General features: G+C 35.1%; 1 protein-coding gene across 5 annotated transcripts in view; it reads left to right on the forward strand.

The window, feature by feature from the left end:
* The window catches only part of CATSPERE (catsper channel auxiliary subunit epsilon), a 199070-nt gene that overhangs the window by 5093 nt on the left and 172470 nt on the right, over window positions 1–21507 (forward strand). For all 5 annotated transcript variants that reach the window (XM_038542747.1, XM_038542744.1, XM_038542746.1 and 2 more), the window contains exons 3-5: window positions 18322–18395; window positions 18686–18755; window positions 21109–21179. In XM_038542747.1, the coding sequence (XP_038398675.1) occupies window positions 18322–18395; window positions 18686–18755; window positions 21109–21179 (215 nt within the window). The remainder of the gene's footprint in view (window positions 1–18321; window positions 18396–18685; window positions 18756–21108; window positions 21180–21507) is intronic.

A 21507-nucleotide genomic window follows, 5' to 3' on the forward strand; every position in this document is an offset into this window, starting at 1 on the left:
AAGCTTTCCCTCTGCCTCATACAGCTTGCCAGTATCTCCTAGAAAGGAGCTTATGTATTTGTCTAGAGCCTGGTCTTTGTAATTGCTGCCCTCAGAACACCTCCAGATTGCCTGCTCTGGTGGCCACGGAGACTTACACTTGTAGTCCTATAGTACTGTATATATTTGTATACTTTAAAAGCTACTACTTGAGTGTCTAGCTTTCAATCAGCATGAATCTAGGTGCTGACTAAAATCCTCTCTTTGGGACAATGACAGGACTTGGCACTTCCTCATCTACTAGAAGTTATTAAAAATAAAATTGCTTGGGCAATCACAAAGTTTTGAAGGGACAACTCAGAACTAGGGCAAGGTTAAATGATAAGACTCATCTTTTACCTAAGGCCACTCCTTCAAGATTAAGAGAGGCGGTTGTTTTATCTAATGCATAAAAATGAACACAAAAGAGTCAAGGAAATAGTCGAAACATAGGAATATGTTCCAAATAAGAGAATAAGAGAAAACCTCAATGAAATGGAGGTAAGTAATTTACCTAATAAAGAGTTCAAAGTAATGGTCATAAAGATGCTTATTGAACTCAGGAGAAGAATGGATGAACACAGTAAGAACTTCAACGAAGAGATACAAAAAAGAAGATGCCAAATAGAAGTCACAGAGCTAAAGTATACAGTAACTGAACTGAAAAGTATATAGGGTTCAACAGCAGACTAGACAAGGAAGAAGAAAAGAACTGTGAACCTGAAGACAGAGCAGTAAAAAGAAAAAAGAGTGCAGAAAAAAAAAAAAAGTGCAGAAAAAAGTAAAGATATCTTAAGGCATTTATAGAATAACATCAAGTGAACTGATAGTCACATTATAGGAGCCCAAAAGGAGAAAAGTGAAAGGAGCCGAAAAATCTTTTAAGAAATAATGACTGAAAAAAAAAAAAAATGACTGAAAACTTCCCTAACTTGGAGAAGAAAACAGACATCCAGATCCAGGAAGCCCAGAGAGTTCCAAATAAGATGAACCCAAATTATTTAAATTATAATTTGAATGTCAAAAGCTAAACACAAGGAGATTTCCTAAAAGCAAAAGTGGCACCTGAGTGGCTCAGTTGGTTAAGCACCTGCCTTCTGTTCAGGTCATGATCTCAGGGTCCTGGGATTGAGCCCCATATCAGGCTTCCTGCTCAGCAGGGAGCCTGTCTCTCCCTCTCCCTCTGTCCCTACCCCCACTCATGCTCACTCTCACACACATGTGCTATCTCTCAAATAAATAAAATCATTTTTTAAAACAGCAAGAGAAAAACAACTTTTGTTACATACAAGGGAAACACCATAAAGCTATCAGTAGATTTTTCAGGAGAAACATTACAGGCCAGAAGAGAGTGGCACAAGATATTCAAAGTGCTAAAAGAAAAAAAAAAAAAAAGCTTCCATACAAGAATACTCTGTGCAGCAAAGTTTTCATACAGAATTTAAAGAGAAATAATTTTTCAGATAAGCAAAAGCTAAAGGAGTTTATCATCACTAAAATAGCCTTATAAGAAATGCAATAATGACCTTTTATGCTGAAAAAGAAAAAAAAAGGTGCTAATTAGTAACAAGAAAACATGAAAGAATAAATCTTGCTGGGAAGATAAATACATAGTAAAGGTAGTGTGTTAATTATAAAACTAGTATCAAAGTTAAAAGATTAAAGTAGTAAAAAATATAACTGCAATTTAAGGGATGCACAAGATTTAAAAAGGTGTAAAATATGACATTAATGTGCAAAGGGTGAGTAAAAATGTAGAGCTTTAGATTGTGACCAAATAAGTTATTATCTACTTAAAATAGATTTGTTATAACTTTTTATATGTAAGACTCATAGTAACCACAAAGCAGAAACCTATACTAAATACACAAAAGATAAAGAAGAAATCTAAGTATACCACAAAAGAAAATCAAACCACCAAACCAGCTACAGTTAACAAAATGGCAATAAGTACATGCATACCTCATATTACTGCACTTTACTTTATTGTACCTCACAAATATTGCCTTTTTTTTTTTTTTACAAATTGATGGTTTATGGCAACCCTGCATCAAGAAAGTCTATCAACACCATTTTCCCAATTTAATTTGCTTATTTCATGTGTCTATGTCATATTTTGGTAATTCTCACAATATTTCAAACATTTTCATCATTATTATATTTGTTAAGGTACTCTGATCAATAACTATAACTTGCTGAAAGCTTATATGATGGTTAGCATTATTCACAATATTTTTTTTAATTAAGGTATGTAAATATTTTTAGGCAATGCTATTGCACACGTAATAAACTGTAGTATAGTCTAACCAAATTTTATATGCACTGGGAAACAAAAAATGCATGTGATTCACTTTCTTGTGATACTCAATTTATTGCAGTGGTCTAGAAATGCAACTGCAGTATCTCAGAGGTATGCCTGTACATACCTATCAGTAATTACTTTTTTTTTAAGATTTTATTTATTTATTCATGAGAGACACAGAGAGAAAGAGAGAGAGAGAGAGGCAGGCAGAGGGAGAAGCAGGCTCCATGCAAGGAGCCTGATGTGGGACTTGATCCCAGGTCTCCAGGATCACACCCTGGGCTGCAGGTGGCACTAAACTGCTGCACCACCAGAGCTGCCCCTATCAGTAATTACTTTAAATGTAAATGGACTAAATTCTCCAATCAAAAGACAGAGTGACTGGATGGATTAAAAAAAAAAAACATCTATATGCTGCTAATAAGAAACTCATCAGATATAAGGGCACACACAGATGGAATGTGAAGGGATGCAAAAAGATATTTCATGCAAATGGAAACCAAAAGAAAGCAGTGTTAGCTATACTTGTATCATTCAAAATAGGCTTTAAGACAAAGTCCAATAAGAGACAAGAGTATTGGGATGCTTGGGTGGTTCAGTGGTTGAGCATCTGCCTTCAGCGCAGGGCATGATCCCGGGATCCAGGATCGAGTCCCACATTGGGCTCCTTGCATAGAGCCTGCTTCTCCCTCTGCCTGTGGATTTTGTTTTTTTTTTTTTGGATTAAAGAGAGAGACAAGAGTGTTACATAAAGGAGTCAATCAAATAAGTTGACGTAACCGATATACATATATATATATATATATATATATATATATATGCATTAAACATAGGGGTTACTGAGTATATAATGCAAATATTAATAGATATACAGGGAAAAATACACAGCAACACAATAATAGTAGAGAACATTAATACCCCGCTTCCATTAATGGATAGATAATTGAGACAGAAAAAAAGTAAATAATTGGCCTTAAACTTTAGACCAGATGGACTGAATAGGTATATACAGAACATCCCATCCAAAATCAGCAGAATACACGTTCTCATCCAAATATGTGGAACATTCTCCAGAATAGATCGGTCATGTGTTAGGCCACAAAACAAATCTTAGTAAGCTTAAGGAGATTGATATATCAAGCATCTTTTCTGACTGCGATGGTATAAAACTAGAAATCAATGATAAATAGAAAATTGGAAAATTATAAATATGTGCAGATTAAACAACATGGTTCTGAGCAGCCAATACATTAAAAAACAAATTGGAAGATAATTCAAACAATAACTTGAGACAAATGAAAATGGGAACACAATGTATTGAAACATGGGATGCAGCAAAAACATTTCTAAGAGGGAGGTTCATAACAAGAAAATCTCAAACAACATTACACCAAGGAACTGAAAAAGAAGAAATGAAGCCCAAAGGTAGTAGAAGGAAGATAACAAAAATAAATGAAATCGAGATTAAAATAATAATAGAAAGAATAAATAAAACTAAGAACTAGTTCTTTGAAAAGATAAACAAAATTAACTAGACTAACCAAGGAGGAAAAAAGACAAAAATATGCAATGAAAAAGGATGCATTACAACTGATAGTACAGAAATACAAAGAATCATAAGAGACCACTATCAACAATTATATACTAACAAGTTGAACAACCTAGAAGAAATGGATAAATCCCTAGAACCATACACCCTAACAAGACTATGAATAGAAAATATGAACAGACCAATTACTAGTAAAGAGATTAAATCAGGGATCCCTGGGTGGCGCGGCGGTTTGGCGCCTGCCTTTGGCCCAGGGCCCGATCCTGGAGACCCGGGATCGAATCCCACATCAGGCTCCCAGTGCATGGAGCCTGCTTCTCCCTCTGCCTGTGTCTCTGCCTTTCTCTCTCTCTCTGTGACTATCATAAGTAAATTAAAAAAAAAAAAATATCTTAAAAAAAAGAGATTAAATCACCCCTCCCCCACTCCTCACTGCAAAAAAAGTCCAGGATTGGACAACTTCACTGGTGAATTCTACCAAACATTCAAAGAAGAATTAATACCAACCATTCTCATACTCTACCAAAATATAAAAAGACCCTGCTACCAAAACCAGAGAAGGACATTACAAGAAAAGAAAATTACAGGCCAATTTTTCTAATGAATATAGATGTAAAAATTATCAACAAAATATTAGCAGACCTAAGTCAACAATAAATGAAGATTATATGCCATGAGCATGCAGGATTTATTCTAAGAATACTTCAACATCTACAAATCAGTCAGTGTAATACTTGCCACATAGGGGTTTTTGTGATAATTAAAGTATGTGTCCCAAAGGTCACACAGGGGATTAGGGGCAGAGACTGGACTGAGAAAACTGAGAGGGTCTTTGCAAAGCCCATGGGATCAGTTCCTGAGGTCAGCTGTCCCTCCCGGCATGCTACCTAGCCTGTCTCCAAAGCATTAATAAAATGAAGAATAAAAATTATATGATCATCTCAATAGATGCAAAAAAGCATTTTATAAAATTCATTATCTATATATGATAAAAAAAAAAAAACTTTCAACAAAGTGGGTACAAAGGGAACATACCTCAACATAATAAAGACTACATATGACAAGTCCACAGCTCACATCATACTCAACAGTAAAATGTTGAAAGCTTTTCCTCTAAGATTAGGAACAAGACAAGGACACGTTCATACCACTTTTATTCAATATAACATTGGATGTCCTAACCAAACAATTAGGAAAGAGAAAGAAATAAAAGACATCCAAATAGGAAAAGAAGTAAAACTATCTCTATTTGCAAATGACATGATATTATATATAGAAAAACCTAAAGACTCCACCAAAAACCTGTTAGAACTAATAAATACATGTAGTTAACCTGTAGGATACAAAGCCAACGTTCAAAAATCCATTGTTTCTGTATACTAATAACAATTCGAAAGAGAAATTAAGAAAACAATCCCATTTGCAATTGCATCAAGAAATAAAATCAAAAAAAAAAAAAAAAAGGAAAGAAAGAAAGAAAATCACATAGGGATAAATTTAAACAGAAGCAAAAGACCCCCTACCCTGAAACTGTAAGACATTGATGGAAGAAATAGAGGAAAATGCAAATAAATGGAAAGATATTCGACACCATGGTTTAGAAGAATTAATATTGTTAAAATGACCATACAACTCCAAGAAATCTACACCTTCAAATTTCTCTTTCTGCAACTTCATTGTTAGTATATAGAAATAGGGCAGATTTCTATATGTTAATTTTTTATCCTCTAACTTTATTAATTGGTTTGTTACTTCTAATCGTTTTTTGGTGGAGTCTCTAGGATTTTCTTTTTTTTTTTCTTTAGGATTTTCTATGTAAAGTATCTTATGACCAGCAAATGGTGTCAGTTTCACTTCTTTACCAATATACATACATTTTATCTCTTTTCCTTATTTGATTGCTGTGGCTAGGACTTCCAGTATGTTGAATAAAAGTGATGAGAGTCTTGTTCCTAACCTTAGAGGAAAGCTGTTTTTCACCATTGAGTATGATGGTAGGTGTGGGTTTTTCCTATATGGCCTTTATTATGTTGAGGTATGTTTCCTTTAATACCATTTTAATAGCCAAGATGTAGTAGCAACCTAAGTGTCTACTGATAGATGAATTGATATACACACAATGGACTATTACACAACATAAAAAAGGTTGAGATTGCACCATTTAAGACAACATGATGGACCTAGAGGGCATGCTAAGTGAAATAAGTTAGACTGAGAAAGACAAATACTCTATGACTCCACTCAAAATGGACTCTAAAAAATGTGAATAAACAAATAGAGCTTTCCCAAATATATTATTTCATCCATAAATATTTTAGTATGTGTGTTAAAAATGTCAAGATTCTTAAATTTTATTATTATTTGTATTACCTTAAGTAATCTCTGCACCATGTAAGACTCAAACTTAGGACTCTGGCATGCTCTACTGACTTGAGCTAGCCAGGCATCCCTAAGACTCTTATATTAAAACACACACACACACACACACACACACACACACACACAGCCAAGGCAATTAGACAGGAAGATGAAATAAAGATAATTTTGAAAAGGAAAAAATCTACATTGAAAAGGAAAAAATAAATTACCTCTATTTGCAGATGACATGATCTATATATAAAAAGCCCTAATGAATCCACTAAAAAACTATTAAAACCACTAAGTTAATTTAGTATTTTCATAAGGAAATTCATGCAGAGGTTCACATGGAAGTTCAAGAAAACAAGAATAGACAAAATATTTTTGAAAAAGAACAATGTTGGGGCAGCTCGGGTGGTTCAGAGGTTTAGTGCCACCTTCAGCCCAGGGTGTGATCCTGAAGACCTGGGATCGAGTCCCATGTCAGGCTCCCTGCATGAAGCCTTTTTCTCCCTCTGCCTGTGTCTCTGCCTGTGTGTGTGTGTGTGTTTGTGTGTGTGTGTGTGAGAGAGAGAGAGAGAGAGATAAATGAATAACATCTTTAAAAAAAATAAAGAAAAAGAACAATGTTGGAAGACTCACAGTTCCTGACTTTAAAACTTAACTACAGAGCTACAGCTTTCAATTGAGACAGTGTGAGACAGGAATAAGGATAGGCAAATAGATTAGTGGAATAGAGAAAAAAAAATCTTGTTTATGGTCAATTGGTTTTTTTTACAATGACTGTAAGAAAATTCAATAGGAAAAGAACAGTTTTGCTGAGAAAACTGTATATCTGCATGGAAAAGAATGGAGGTGGACTCCCAACCTCACAGCATATCCAAAAATTAGCTCAAAATAGATGCAAGACCTAAATATAAGAGCTGTAGCTATAAAACTCATGGGGAAAAATCTCCATAACCCAGAATCAGGCAATGGTTTCCTAGGTGTGACCTTAAAAGCACAAGGAACAAAAGAAAAAAAGATAAATTTGGCATAGTCAAAATTTTAAAAATTTAGGCTTCTAACGACATTGGCAAGAAAATGAAAAGGCAATCCATAGAATTGCAAAATATTTGCAAATAATTTATTTGATAAAGGATATGTATCTAAAATATATGAAGTGTTACTATAATTCAATAATAAAAAGACAACCCATTTTTTAAAAAATGGCCAAAGGATCTGAATAGACATTTTTCAAAAGAAGATATCCAAATGGCCAATCAGCACATTACCCATTAGAGAAGTGCAAATCAAAACCACAATGAGATACCATTTCACACCCATTTAGATGCCTAGAATCAAAAAGATAGATAATAACAAGTAATAATGAAGACATGGAGAAATTGGAACCCTGAAACATTTCTGCCAAATGTCAAGTGGTACAGCCACTTTGGAAAACACTTTGATAGCTTCTTTATGAGCCACCAATCCACTTTAGGTACACATCCAAGAGAAATTAAAATATTATGTTCACACAGAATCTCATACCTGAACATTCATGGAAGCATTACTCATAATAGCCGAAAGGTAGAAACAATCCAAACAGTCCAACAACTGGGATAAATAAAATTGAGTATATGGATATACCATATGATATGGACATGGTAAATTCATATGGCATATGGATATGTACATATGATGGACAATTATATAATTATTGGGCAATAAAAATGAATAAAGGACTGATGCCTGGTTATAGGGATGAACCCTGAGAACATTATGCTAAGCAGGAGAAGCCAGTCAAAAAGGACTGTATGATTCTATTCATATGAAATACCTGAACAGGCAAATATATAAAAGAAAGTTGATTAGTTATTGTCTGGGACTGGGAGATATGGAGGTTTGGGTAGTGAACCCTAAAGAATGCAGAGGTGTTTTTGTGCAAGGAGAGTTCCTCATGCTCCACATCCTAAATAGCATTTAGTGATGTCAATGTTTTGGATTTTCACCATTCTAATAAGTGTCTGGTTCTATATCACTGTTTTAATTTGCAGTTCCCTAATGACATGAGGTTGAGCATCTTTTCATGAGCTGATTTGTTATCTATATATCTTTTTTTGGTGCCTGTTTGGATCCTTTGTCCATTTTTAAAAATCAGGGTTTTGTTTTCTTATTGTTGAGTTTTAAGGTTTTTTTTTAATATTTTGAATATTAGATTTTATCAGATACAAGTAATCTTGCAAATATTTTCTCCCAGACTATGGATTCCATTTTCGTTCTCTTAATAGTGACTTACAAAGCAGAATTTTTTAATTTGAATGAAGCCCAATTTATCAAATTTTTCTTCCATGGATCATGTCTTTGGTGTTGTATCTAAAAAGTCATTGCTGGGATCCCTGGGTGGCGCAGCGGTTTGGCGCCTGCCTTTGGCCCAGGGCGTTATCCTGGAGACCCAGGATCGAATCCCACATCAGGCTCCCGGTGCATGGAGCCTGCTTCTCCCTCTGCCTGTGTCTCTGCCTCTCTCTCTCTCTGTGACTATCATAAATAAATAAAAATTTAAAAAAAAATAAAAATAAATAAAAAATAAAAAGTCATTGCTAAACCAAAGGTCACCTACACTTGAGTCTTTCTGGCCAACGTTTAAGGAGCTTATTCTTTTCTTTATCCTTCTTCCATCAAAAATTTTAGTTGCATTATTTCTTTGTCAGAATATATATAACATGTATTATCCTTTAACCTTTATCTTCACGTGTTATCTTTTATCTACAATCAAATATATTAATGCTCACCATTAATCCTTTTGCCAATGTGTACTATATTCTAGCATAGTAGTTGATAAAGTTCTATATGGCTAGATAGCATATATTTTAGGCTTTGCAAATCAGATGATCCCTGTTACAATAATTAACTCTGCTATTATAATCTGAAAGCAGTTATGGACACTAAATAATGAAATTCTCATTCTTATTTACAAAAGCAGGTGATGAGCTGGATTTGGTACATAGGCCATAGTTTGCTGTCCTTTGCTATAGTAAATTTCTCATAAAAGGCTCCTCGATATAGTCTTTCCTGGGTTCTTTTTTTTTTTAAGATTTATTTATTTATTTTAATGAGAGAGAGAACATGTGAGAGAGGGAGGGGCAGAGGGAGGAGGAGAGAAACCTCAGGCAGACTCCCCACTGAGTGCAAAGCCCAATGTGGGTGAGTGCAAAGCCCAATGTGGGGCTCAATCCCAGGACTCTGAGATCATGACCTGAGCTGAAATGAAGAGTCCAATAGCTAACTAACTAAGTCACCCAGGTGCCCCTCCTGAATTCTTAAACCTTTTTTTTTTCTGTGACTTTAGTACTGAAAGGAGAGCTTGGTTGGACATTTTTCCAGGTACCAGTAATCTCTCTCTCTATAATTAGATAGATAGATAGATAGATAGATAGATAGATAGATAGATAGATAGATATTCAGATCTACTTTTCTTTATGTAAAGCATTCTTAATACAGATTTAAATATTAGTTCTGTTTTGTTTTTCAACTTCAAGGACTCCAGTTATGTAAGAGTTGGATTTTGTCTGCCTTCCATTTCAATCACTTTCTCTCTCTCTTCTTTTTACTTATTCCACTTACAGTGTCTAAGTTGTTTTTCTACCTTTTTTAATGCCTCTTAAAATTTTTTTAAATTTAAATTCAGTTCATTAACATATAATGTATTATTGGTTTCAGAGGTAGAGGTCAGTGATTCATCAGCCTTATAACACCCAGTGCTCATTACATCATGTTCCCTCCTTAATGCCCAACACCCAATGATCCAATCTCCCCACCCCCCCTCCCTCTAGCAACCCTCAGTTTGTTTCCTATGAGTCTCTTATGATTTGTCTCCCTCTCTGATTTCATCTTGTTTTATTTTTTCCTCTCTTCCCCTATGAGCCTTTCTTTTGTTTCTTAAATTCCACATATGGGGGCACCTGGGTGGCTCAGCGGTTGAGCATCTGCCTTTGGCTCGGGACGTGATCGCAGAGTCATGGGATCAAGTCCCATATCTGGCTCCCTGCATGGAACCTGCTCTCCCTCTGCCTATGTCTCTGACTCTCTCTCTCTCTCTCTCTCTCATGAATAAATAAACAAAATCTTAAAAAAATAAATTCCACATATGAATGAGATCACATGATAATTTACTTTCTATGATTAACTTATTTTGCTTAGCATAATATCCTCTAGTTCCGTTGGCATCGTTGCAAATGGCAAGATTTCATTTTTTGGATAGCTGAGTAGTATTCATTGGAGATATTCCAATGAATTCCAGGAGTATTCATTGGACCTTTTCTTTATCCATTCATCTGTCAATGGACATCTGGGCTCTTTCCATAGTTTGACTATTGGGGACATTGCTGCTATGAACTTTGGGGTGCAGGTGCCCCTTCAGATCACTACATTTGTATATTTGGGATAAATACCCAGGAGTGAAATTTCTGGGTCATAGGGTAGCTCTATTTTCAACTTTTTGAGGACCCTCCACACTGTTTTCCAGAGTGGCTGCACCAGTTTGCATTCCCACCAACAGTGTGAGAGGGTTGTCTTCTCTCTGCATCCTCCTGAACGTCTTGTCATTTCCTGACTTATTTTAGCCATTCTGACTGGCTTTGTTTTGTATTTCCCTGATGCTGAGTCATGTGGAGCATTTTTTAAAGATTTTATTTATTTATTCATGAGACAGAGAGAGAGAGAGAGAGAGAGAGGCAAAGACATAGGCAGAGGGAGAATCAGGCTCCATTCAGGGAGCCCAGTGTGGGACTTGATCCCAGGACTCCAGGATCACACCCTGAGCCAAAGGCAGACGTTCAACTGCTGAGCCACCCAGGAATCCCAATGTGGAGCATTTTTTCATGCATTTGTTGGCCATTTGTATATCTTCTTTGGAGAAATGTCTGCTCATGGCTTCTGCCCATTTTTTGATCAGATTATTTGTTCTTTGGGTGTTAAATTTGATAAGATTTTTATAGATTTTGGATAGTAGACCTTTATCTGATATGTCATGTGCAGATATCTTCTCCCATTCTGTCAGTCGTCTTTTGGCTTTGTCAATTGTTTCCTTTGCTTTGCAAACACTTTTTATCTTGATGAAGTCCCAATAGTTTATTTTTGCCTTTGTTTCCCTTGTCTTTGGGGACATGTCTAATAAGAAGTTGTTGTGGCCTAGGTCACCAAGATTGCTGCCTGTTCTCCTCTAGGATTTTGATGGATTCCTGTCTTGCATTTAGTTAGGTCTTTCAACCGTTTTGAGTCTATTTTTGTGTATGGTGTGAGGAAATGGTCCAGTTTCATTCTTCTGCTTGTGGCTGTTAAATTTTCCCAACACCGTTTGTTGAAAAGACTGTCTTTTTTTCCATTGGATATTCTTTCCTGCTTTGTCAAAGATTAGTTTACCATAGAGTGGAGGGTCCATTTCTGGGTTCTCTGTTCTGTTCCATTGATCTATGTGCCCTGTTTTTGTGCATCTAAGACCATACTGTCTTGATGATTACAGCTTTGTGATAGAGCTTGAAGTCAGGAATTGTGATGCCACCAGTTTTGGTTTTCTTTTTCAACATTCCTTTGGCTATTCGGGGTCTTTTCTGGTCTTCAATGCCTTTTGTTAAATTTTTATTCACATATAATTTCCCACCAGTATATTTTAGTCTTCATTCCTTTATCATCATAGTTCATGTGCTGGTTTAGTCAACTGTTATTTCTTTTTTTTTTTTTTTTTTAATTTTTATTTATTTATGATAGTCACAGAGAGAGAGAGAGAGAGAGGCAGAGACACAGGCAGAGGGAGAAGCAGGCTCCATGCACCGGGAGCCCGATGTGGGATTCGATCCCGGGTCTCCAGGATTGCGCCCTGGGCCAAAGGCAGGCGCTAAACCACTGCGCCACTCAGGGATCCCTCAACTGTTATTTCTATATGTGGTTCAATTTCTGTTCCTAGCTTATCAATTTATTTTAATTCTGGTATGGTGAATTATATTAGTTTATTAGTTTCAGGTATACAGTATAGTGATTCACCTAGTTTATGAATTTATAATTCAAGATTTTTCTTTCTCTTATCACCAAATGCTTGTTTGAGGATATTTAATTCAGTTTAGGATGTTAGTTTGCAGTTTTCTTTTGTGTTTGGTTTTTTTAAAGGGACTTTTATTAACTAAAATGCTTTGGTTTTTATTTTCTATTCTCTTATAGTAGCTCTGTATAAAGTCTGATTATATCTTTGAATTTTATGGACAGTTTGGCAGCTTGGGTTGGTTTGAAAGATCCCTAAAATAAAAGTTGGTGTATCTGGATATAAAGATTATTGGCTTCTCTTCTATTTCCTTTTTTAAGATTTGTTTATTTATTTGAGAGAGAGTGTGTGTGTAAGTGGGTGGTGGAGCAGTGGGAGAGAATCTTAAGCAGACTCCTCACTGAGCATGGAGCCTACCACAGGGCTCTATCCCAAGACCTTGAGATCATGACTTGAGCTGAAATCTGGAGTCAGATGCTTAACAGACTGAGTGATCCAGGCACCCTGTGTTCTATTTCCTTTTATATATGCTACTTTGTTGTCTCTGACATAGAGTAAGTATTGTTTCCAAAAACTCTGCTGGAAATCTGATTTTCTTTCCTTTATGAATAACATGCATTTTCTTGTTCTTATTGTTGTTTTGGTCAAGATCCCCAAAGTGTTTATTTTTAAGCCCAGTGCTTTTATTAATATAAATCCTAGTTGCTTTTATTTTTTAATCATTCTTAATTGTTTTTCCTAGGTATAAGCTATGCCTTTTCAGTATGTTGTTTCAAATTATTTTAGTTCATATATTGGTCTTGAATTACAGTTAATATTGATATCATTGTTCTGTTCAAAACACTTAGGTTTTCTTCTTCAGGATCTGCAACTATACATAAATTGGGTTTTCTTTGCCTATCTTTTATATTTGTCACTTACTTTTGAATTACTTTCTATCTCTTTTATTCTTTTTTTTCTATCTCTTTTATTCTTAAAAACCTATTTATCTCAAGGCCTTATCTATTGTTTATTCACAATTGTGATTTTTCTAATTTGGTTTATTTCTGATGTGACTTTTTATTTCTAGGTTTTTCCGGAGTTCTAGCTTGCTTATAAGTTTTAAATTCTGATTTATATTGTTCTTTCATAACTTCTATCATTCTCTTATTTATTTTGCCTCATTTTGAGGTAGTAGGTATGTCAGCCAGTGTTCTAACAGAGAAACAGAACCAACAGAATTTATACATATATATGAGATTTATTTTAGGAAATTGATTTATATAATTGTGGGAACAGGCAACTCTGAAATCTTTAGGTCAGGCCAGCAGGGTAGAAATTCAGGCATGAGTTAAAGCAGCAGTCTTGAAGCAGAATTTATTTTCTAGGAAACCTCCATTTTTTTCCAAGCACTTCCAACTGATGGAAGAGACCCCATCCACATTATCAAAGGTATTCTCTTTTACGTAAATTCAACTGATCGTAGATGTAAACCGCATCTATAGAATATCCTCACAGCAAAACCTATGTTTGATTAAATAACTGGGTGCTGTAATCTAGCCAAGTTGATATGTAAGACAAACCCACATATTTAGTCGTAGTTTTCATTTACTTATTAGGTATGTTCTTACAGAGACTGTTATTCTGCTTTGTATTTTCTTTTTTGTATAATAGCTGTGTGAAATTAGACTGTAATCCTTTTTCTGTTGCCTTATTTTTTTTTACATGAAATTTATTTTCCTAATCTTTAAAGAGGGGTGAGTCAAAATAAATTTTCTAACTTCGTGGCTTTAGAGCTTTGTCTTCTGTTGTTGTTTTGTAAAGTGTCCAAAAATAAGGCTAATACTTTTTGAGATCTCCAGATTCTGTTTCCTTCTCTCATTCATCTGTAGTTTTTCTTTCCTTTGCCTTTATTATCCCACTCCAGCTCAATTGAAATTATTTTCCTTTCACTACAGAACCATGTCCTAGAAGGTATCTATAGGTCCTTGTTTTGGTATTCATAGATCCCAGGTTCTGTTATCCTTTCAAATATTATTATGGATCTCTTGGACTGACTTAAAAATTGAAAAGTACAACCACTGTTCTGGTTTAGAGTTGCTATTGTCTAAATGTCCTGCCATGGTTTCCAATGAATGCCTATCACTGATTTAAATATTCTTCTCTGCTAAGGTCTGCCATATTTGCTTTCTTTTGCTTCCCTATGCTGATACCCCATGAATCTGGTTGTTTTAGTTGGTTTGTTCCAGCCCACTTTTATTTTAGGATTTTGAGGAATACTTTGTCACTTAGTTTTATTGTTGACCTTGTCCAGTGCTGTTTTATTGTCTGTTTCATTGGTACTACCCTAGTTGTGCTTACTAGGGAATTTGACTAGATTGAAAAACTACATCACCACTAACTCTCCCCAGTTTGTTTTCTTTTGTAAATGCCTCTTTTCCCTTCTTTTTTGTATCCTTCCTTTTACTTTTTTCAGTTTTCTCTGTTATTTTATTAGCATCTTACACTAAAAACCAAGTTTATTCACTTTCAAACTACCCTATTTCTTTCATATATATATTTAAGGCTATAAATTTCATTTTAGGGACTAACATACTATATACTACAAGTTTTGAGAACATTGAATTTTTTTATTCTTTATTTATAAATATTTTGTAATTTGCATTGTGATTTCTCTTTTATCCTATAAATCATTCAGAAGTAAAGTTTGGGTTGTTTTTTGTTTTAAGAATTATAAATACCCTAAGAATTTTTTCTGGCTAACTTTATGAGAAATTCTGATTTTATTTTATTAATATCAAAGGCATAGTATGTGAGATAATTTTTTGAGATTGGGTAAGACTTCTTTTGTAAATATGATCAATTTTGGCAAATGTTCTATGTGAGATTGAAAAGAATGTATTTTATTTTATATTGGCTAATTTTGTAGGTTTATATATAGGATTATCTGTAGTTTGAGAAAAGTGTGTCAAACATCTACCACTATATTTGTGGCTTTGAAATTTTTTCCTGGTACTTCTATCAAATTTTGCCTTATATGATCTATAGGTTCAGTGCAATCCCTATTAAAATACCAACAGCGTTTTTCAAATAATACTAAAATTTGTGTAGAACCACAAAAGACCCCAAATAGCCAAAACAATGTTGAGAAAGAACAAAGATGGAGGTATCACAATCCCAGATTTCAAAATATGCTACGAAGTTGCAGCAACCAAAACAATATGATACTGGCACAAAAATAGACCCATAGATCAATGGAACAGAAAAGAAAGCCCAGAAATAAACTGATGAATATATGGTCAATTAATATCTGACAAAGGATACTGGAATATCCAATGGAAAAAAGACAATCTCTTCAACAAATGGTGCTAGAAAACTGGACAGCAATATGTAAAAGAATAAAACTGGACCATTTTCTCACACTATACACAAAAATAAACTCAACATGGATTAAACCTGAAACCATAAAAGTCCTGGAAGAGAGCACAGGCAGTAATTTCTCTGACATCAGCCTTAACATTTTCTAGATATGTCTCCTAGGCAAGGGAAACAAAAGTGTAAATAAACTATTAGAACTACATCAGAATAAAAAGCTTCTGCATCACAAAGCAAACTATCAACAGAACAAAAAGATAACCTACTGAATGGGAGAAGATATGTGCAAATGAGCTATCCGATAAAGAGTTAATATCTAAATTATATAAAGAATTTATATAATTCAACACCAAAAGAACCCCACAAATAATCAAATAATCCAGTTAAAAAATAGGCAGAAGAGCAGAATAGACATTTTTCCAAAGAAGATAATACAGATGGCCAACAGAGACATGAAAAGATGTTCAAGATCATTAATCATCAGGGAAATGCAAATTGAAACCACAGTGAGAATATCATCTCACACCTGTCAGAAGGGCTAGAATAAAAAACAATACATAACAAGTGTTAGTTAGGATGTGGAGAAAAGGAATCTTTGTTCACTGTTGGTGGGAATGCAAAGTGGTGCAGTCACTGTGGAGAACAGTATAGAGGTTACTTTAAAAATTAAAAACAGAGAGGTACCTGGGTGGCTCAGTCAGTTTAAGCATCAGACACTTGGTTTGGGCTTAGGTCATGATCTCAGGGTCATGGAATTGAGCCCCATGTAGGGCTCTGTGCTCAGAATGGAGTCTGTTCGGGGATCCCTGGGTGGCTCAGTGGTTTGGCACCTGCCTTTGGCCCAGGGTGCCATCCTGGAGTCCCGGCATCGAGTCCCACGTTGGGCTCCTGGCATGGAGCCTGCTTCTCCCTCCTCCTGTGTCTCCCCCTCTCTCTCTCTCTCTCTCTCTCTATGTCTATCATAAGTAAATAAATAAATATTAAAAAAAAAGAATGGAGTCTGCTCAAGATTCTCTCCTGCCCTTTCCCTGCTTAAGCTCTCTCTCTGTCAAATAAATAAATCTTTAAAAAAATTAAAAATAGAAATACTAAATACTATTTCTAAAAATAGAAATATGAAAAAAAAAATAAAAAATAAAAATAGAAATATGATTTAATAATTCCACTACTGGGTATTTACCCAAAGAAAATGAAAACACTAACTCAAGAAGATTAATGCACCCCTCTGTTTATTGCAGCATTACTGAAAACAGCTAAGATACAGAAGCAACCTAAGTATTTATCGATAGATGAATAGATAAGTAAGATTGCTTATCAACAGATGAATGGTTAAGGAATACACACACACACAGGAATATTACAGAGCCATACCAAAGGATGAGATCATGCCATCTGAAACAACCTGTGTGGAACTAGAGGGTATCTTAAGTGAAATAAGTCAGACTGAGAAAGACAAATACCATACGATTTCATTCACAAGTGGAACCTTAAAAAATAATAGCAATAACAAACGAATAAACAAAAAGCAGAATCAGACCCATAAATACAGAGAACAAACTGATGGTTGCTAGAGGAAAGGATAGTGGGTTGGGCAAAATGGGTGAATGGGTGTTCCAGTTATGAAATGAATAAATCAGGGGAATAAAAGACACAGCATAAGGGATAATAGTCAATGATATTGTAATAGCAATGTATCTTCACAGATGGTAGCTACAGTTGTGGTGAACGTGGCGTAATATAAAAATTTGTGAAATCACAATGTTGTATACATAAAACTATTGTAATGTTGTATGTCAACCATACTCAAAAAAATTTTTTTTTGCTCTATATATTTCAGGGCTATATCTTCTGGTGATTTTTTCCTCTTTTTTCTTCTTATACACTGTCATTAATCCTATAATTTCAAATTTATGAGATAGCTGGTATTATAATCGCCATTTTACAACTAAAAACACTGAAAAAGTGTTTATGTATATATATTTACATGAAACGTGTACATATGTGTATATACATAATTGTTACTATAAAGGTGATATTGGGTTCTAAACCTGGCTTAAGAAGAAGACAGGGGCACCTGGTGGCTCAGTTGGCTAAGTGTCCAACTCTTGATCTCAGCTCCAGTCTTGACTTTAGGATTGTGAGTTCAAGCCCCACATTGGGCTCCATGCTGGGCCTGGAGCTTCCTTAAGAAAGGAAGAGGACCAATGTTGAGACTAAGACTAATGATGTTAGAAAGTGGATCAGTATCCTTCAAAAGGGGAAAGAACTTATAAATGAAAGAATGTGGAAGAAGGAAAAAAAAAAGGATTAAGGAATAAGGAAAATGTGACTGATGGAAGTTAGTGTGGTAGAGTCAGGGATATGCAAAGAGTAGGACTTCAGAATTTACCATGACTTGTTATTAAGTGAGGGATCTTGTCTCACTCATTTTTCTTCATCCTTAGAATCTAGTGGAGTGCTAGTCACCTGCTAGACACTTGGTAGATTATTTTTGAAGTAAAATAAAATAAGAGTCTTATAGTTTCTGGGGGGCAGACATCTGAAGTGTCTTGGAAAAGTTACTTTTCCTTTGTCACATTACTTTGTACAGTTTTAAAGGAATTAAATTTTAGTTATTCTTTCTTTAATTGTAAGAACCCAGGAAATTGAGCCTTACATCAGAACACTGAGATAAAAATTTTGGATCAGATTTTTTTATTTGAACTATCTTACCTTCTTGTTTAGATTAAGTTAGAGTATGAAGGAACATCATTTTCTGAGTGGAGTGTGCCAGGAACTTGTTCTGTGAAAAATAAAAGGTAAGATTTTTGCCATGAATGTCAATATAATGTGTGTATTTACACATAAAAATGTATTCATATAGTGTGAACATTCAGATTCAAGGCTGTGATTGAATGTAAATTTCTTCCCATTGCATAGGTGTGAAAAAAAAGACAAAATCTCTTTGACAAAAGAAGTATTGTTATATTTTTTATTTTTCTAATTAACATACAATTAATGTTTTTAGGCTTAAAAAGTAGTAGGGGAGTTTTTACTAATCTTGTATGTCTCTATGCTTATTTCTCTTCCTGTTCTTTTTAAATACTAGTTCACCCAAGACAGAACTACGTTGTTTTTCTCCTGGTTTTCAGACTATAAGACCAATTGTTACGGGCCCAGTAAGTTGATTTTAATGATAATTATTACATCTTGCAAATTATTTCTCTACTACATTTTGTTTTACTTATTTGGGCTTTCAATCTGTTTTAAATAGTATAAGTGTTAAGTATAAATAAGAGGTATTTTTAAATTATTGTCAATATGGCAATTTTCAGATATATCTCATAGCAGATTATAAGTTAGGAAATGATATGTGATTTTTACTTTAGCCTTTTTATCAATGAGCAAAGAAAGCCCCAGTTACCTACCATCTTAATGATAATAGTACTTTCTGCTGAGTGGGTGTCATGTCACATACCTTTATGACAGTTTCCTGGAATAAAGACCATTTCTGTTTCTAGCAAGTTTGTTCTTAAATATTTTCTTTAATTCAAGAAAAAACATGTGAATGCAAATACACGAAAGTGATGTTGAATCTTTTCTTGTTTACAAAAAAAGAAAAAATTAAGCATTAAAAACATTGGCCCTTTACTAATTAGTAACAATTACTGGCCACATACCTCATAGCTGATATTCCCACACAGGTGTGTCTAAAGCCACTGCTATAGAGACTCCCTGTAATAAATCTTGTCTTTATTTTGGGACTTGTGCCTTCTTTTTAATTAATAATCTGTATTTTCAGAGAATAAGTAGAGTGATGTGGGAAAGACCAGATGAATATTAATTCATTTTGTTCAAAACTTGTTGATTAAAAAATATTTGAATTTGGCTTTTGAGTTTATGAATATCCGCCAGGTTCATGGACAGAATTTCTCAGCCAGTAAAGGCTTACTCCTTTTCCTTTTGTTGTATAATGGAAGCCCAAATGTGTAATATTATATAAAAATATGTACACACAAATATACACATGTATAAGAATATCTTTGTCATTTATGTAGAGTGCCATCAGATCTTATAACTTTTAAGAATGTATGTACATGCTGATCTCTGAAATACGCTCAAAAGCACTCAGATCCAGTAACCAAAAATGTCTCCAGGCATTGCCAATTTGTCTGTGGATAGTTCCCATATTTGTTTCCTGTGAACAAAATCATCTCTGATTCAGAACCATTAAAGAAAAAAATTAATTGAATTGTTTTGATGAATAAGGCTGTCTAGGAAAACTCACTATTTTCCTTTACACACTCAGAGAACACTTCTATTACCAGATGTGGTGTGCGGGTGTTGATTTCCGTACTATTTCTGACACCAGCTGAGTGTCCTACAGTTCAGAGTTCTGGCATTTTCTACATGGAGTCAACTTCACATCCCACAGGTTAAGGGCTCAGTTCCACAAGATTGCTCCACTTCAGATGTCAACTGCAAGTTCCAGTTTGTCACCTGACTGACTGGCTATGAATCCAGGTTCCCACCACCTTTTCCTCAGGTTCAATAATCTGCTAGCACAGCTCATAGAACTCAGGAAATCACACTTACCAGTTATAATAATAAAAGATATGATAAAGGATACAGTCAACAGCCAGAGAAGAGGTACAAGAGGCAAGGTCTAGAAGAGCCCTGAGCTCAGGAGATTCTGTCCCTGTAGAGTTGGGTTGTGTTACTCTGCCACCATGTGGATGTGTTTACCAACTGGGAAGCTCTCTGATTTTTTTTTTTTTTTTTAAATTTTTATTTATTTATGATAGTCACAGAGAGAGAGAGAGAGAGGCAGAGACACAGGCAGAGGGAGAAGCAGGCTCCATGCACCGGGAGCCCGACGTGGGATTCGATCCCAGGTCTCCAGGATCGCGCCCTGGGCCAAAGGCAGGCGCCAAACCGCTGCACCACCCAGGGATCCCCAAGCTCTCTGATTTTTATGAGGGCTTCATCATATAGGCATAATCAGTCATTTCAATCTTTAACTCATTTTCTGGTTTCTCTCCCGTCTCCAAAGGGTGGGAGGTTGAGCTAAAAGTTCCAAGCCTCTAATCATGGCTTAGCCTTTCTAGTGACCAGTGCCCATCCCAAAGCCCACCTAGAGTCGCCTCATTAGAACAAAAGGGAGCTCTATGTCAGACCCTCCTATCATTCAGGAGGTTATAAGAGTTGTAGGAGCTCTGCATCAGGTACCAGGATCAAAGGCCAAATATTAGCAGGAAATGGGTGCAAAGGCCATATGTACATGTTCTATTATTTCACAAAGACAAATATAACAGAAACAATAAGCTATCTAAATTTGTCACTCATGATAGTGAGTAGCTAAAGAATAGAACTAATATTATATGAATATTCATTAGTTCTATTCAGAAATTTGTTCATTATACTTCTTCTGATCTTAGATAATTTAGTTCCTCTGTGACTTTTATGCCAGTATCCAAATTTGTGTTTATTTTTACCATTATATATCATAGTTGATTTTCCATTTTCTTTCAGGATTCAGAAGAAGAACGTAATTTGTCTGTGGATAGTTCCCATATTTGTTTCCTGTGGTATTATAAAGTTATGTAAGTAATGTAATATTGAATACAAGGATAATTAGTGCTTTTTAAGAGTATTTAGCTTTGGATGCCTGGGTGGCTCAGTCAATTGAGTGTCTGCTTTCAGCTCAAGTCATGATCCTCGTCATGGGTCCTGGGATGGGTCCTGGGATCCTGGGATGCCGCCCAGGATAAAGCTCCCTGCTCAGTGAGGAGTCTGCTTCTCCCTCTGTCCTCTGCCTGACCCCTGCTCATGCTCTCTCTCTCTCTCAAATAAACAAATAAAATTTGTTTAAATTTTTAAATTTAAAAAGCGAGTATTTAGCTTTATATTAACTAAACTACAAATTGATTA

This window comes from Canis lupus, chromosome 7 (genome assembly GCF_011100685.1).
Source record: "Canis lupus familiaris isolate Mischka breed German Shepherd chromosome 7, alternate assembly UU_Cfam_GSD_1.0, whole genome shotgun sequence".
NCBI classification, from domain to species: Eukaryota; Metazoa; Chordata; class Mammalia; order Carnivora; family Canidae; genus Canis; species Canis lupus.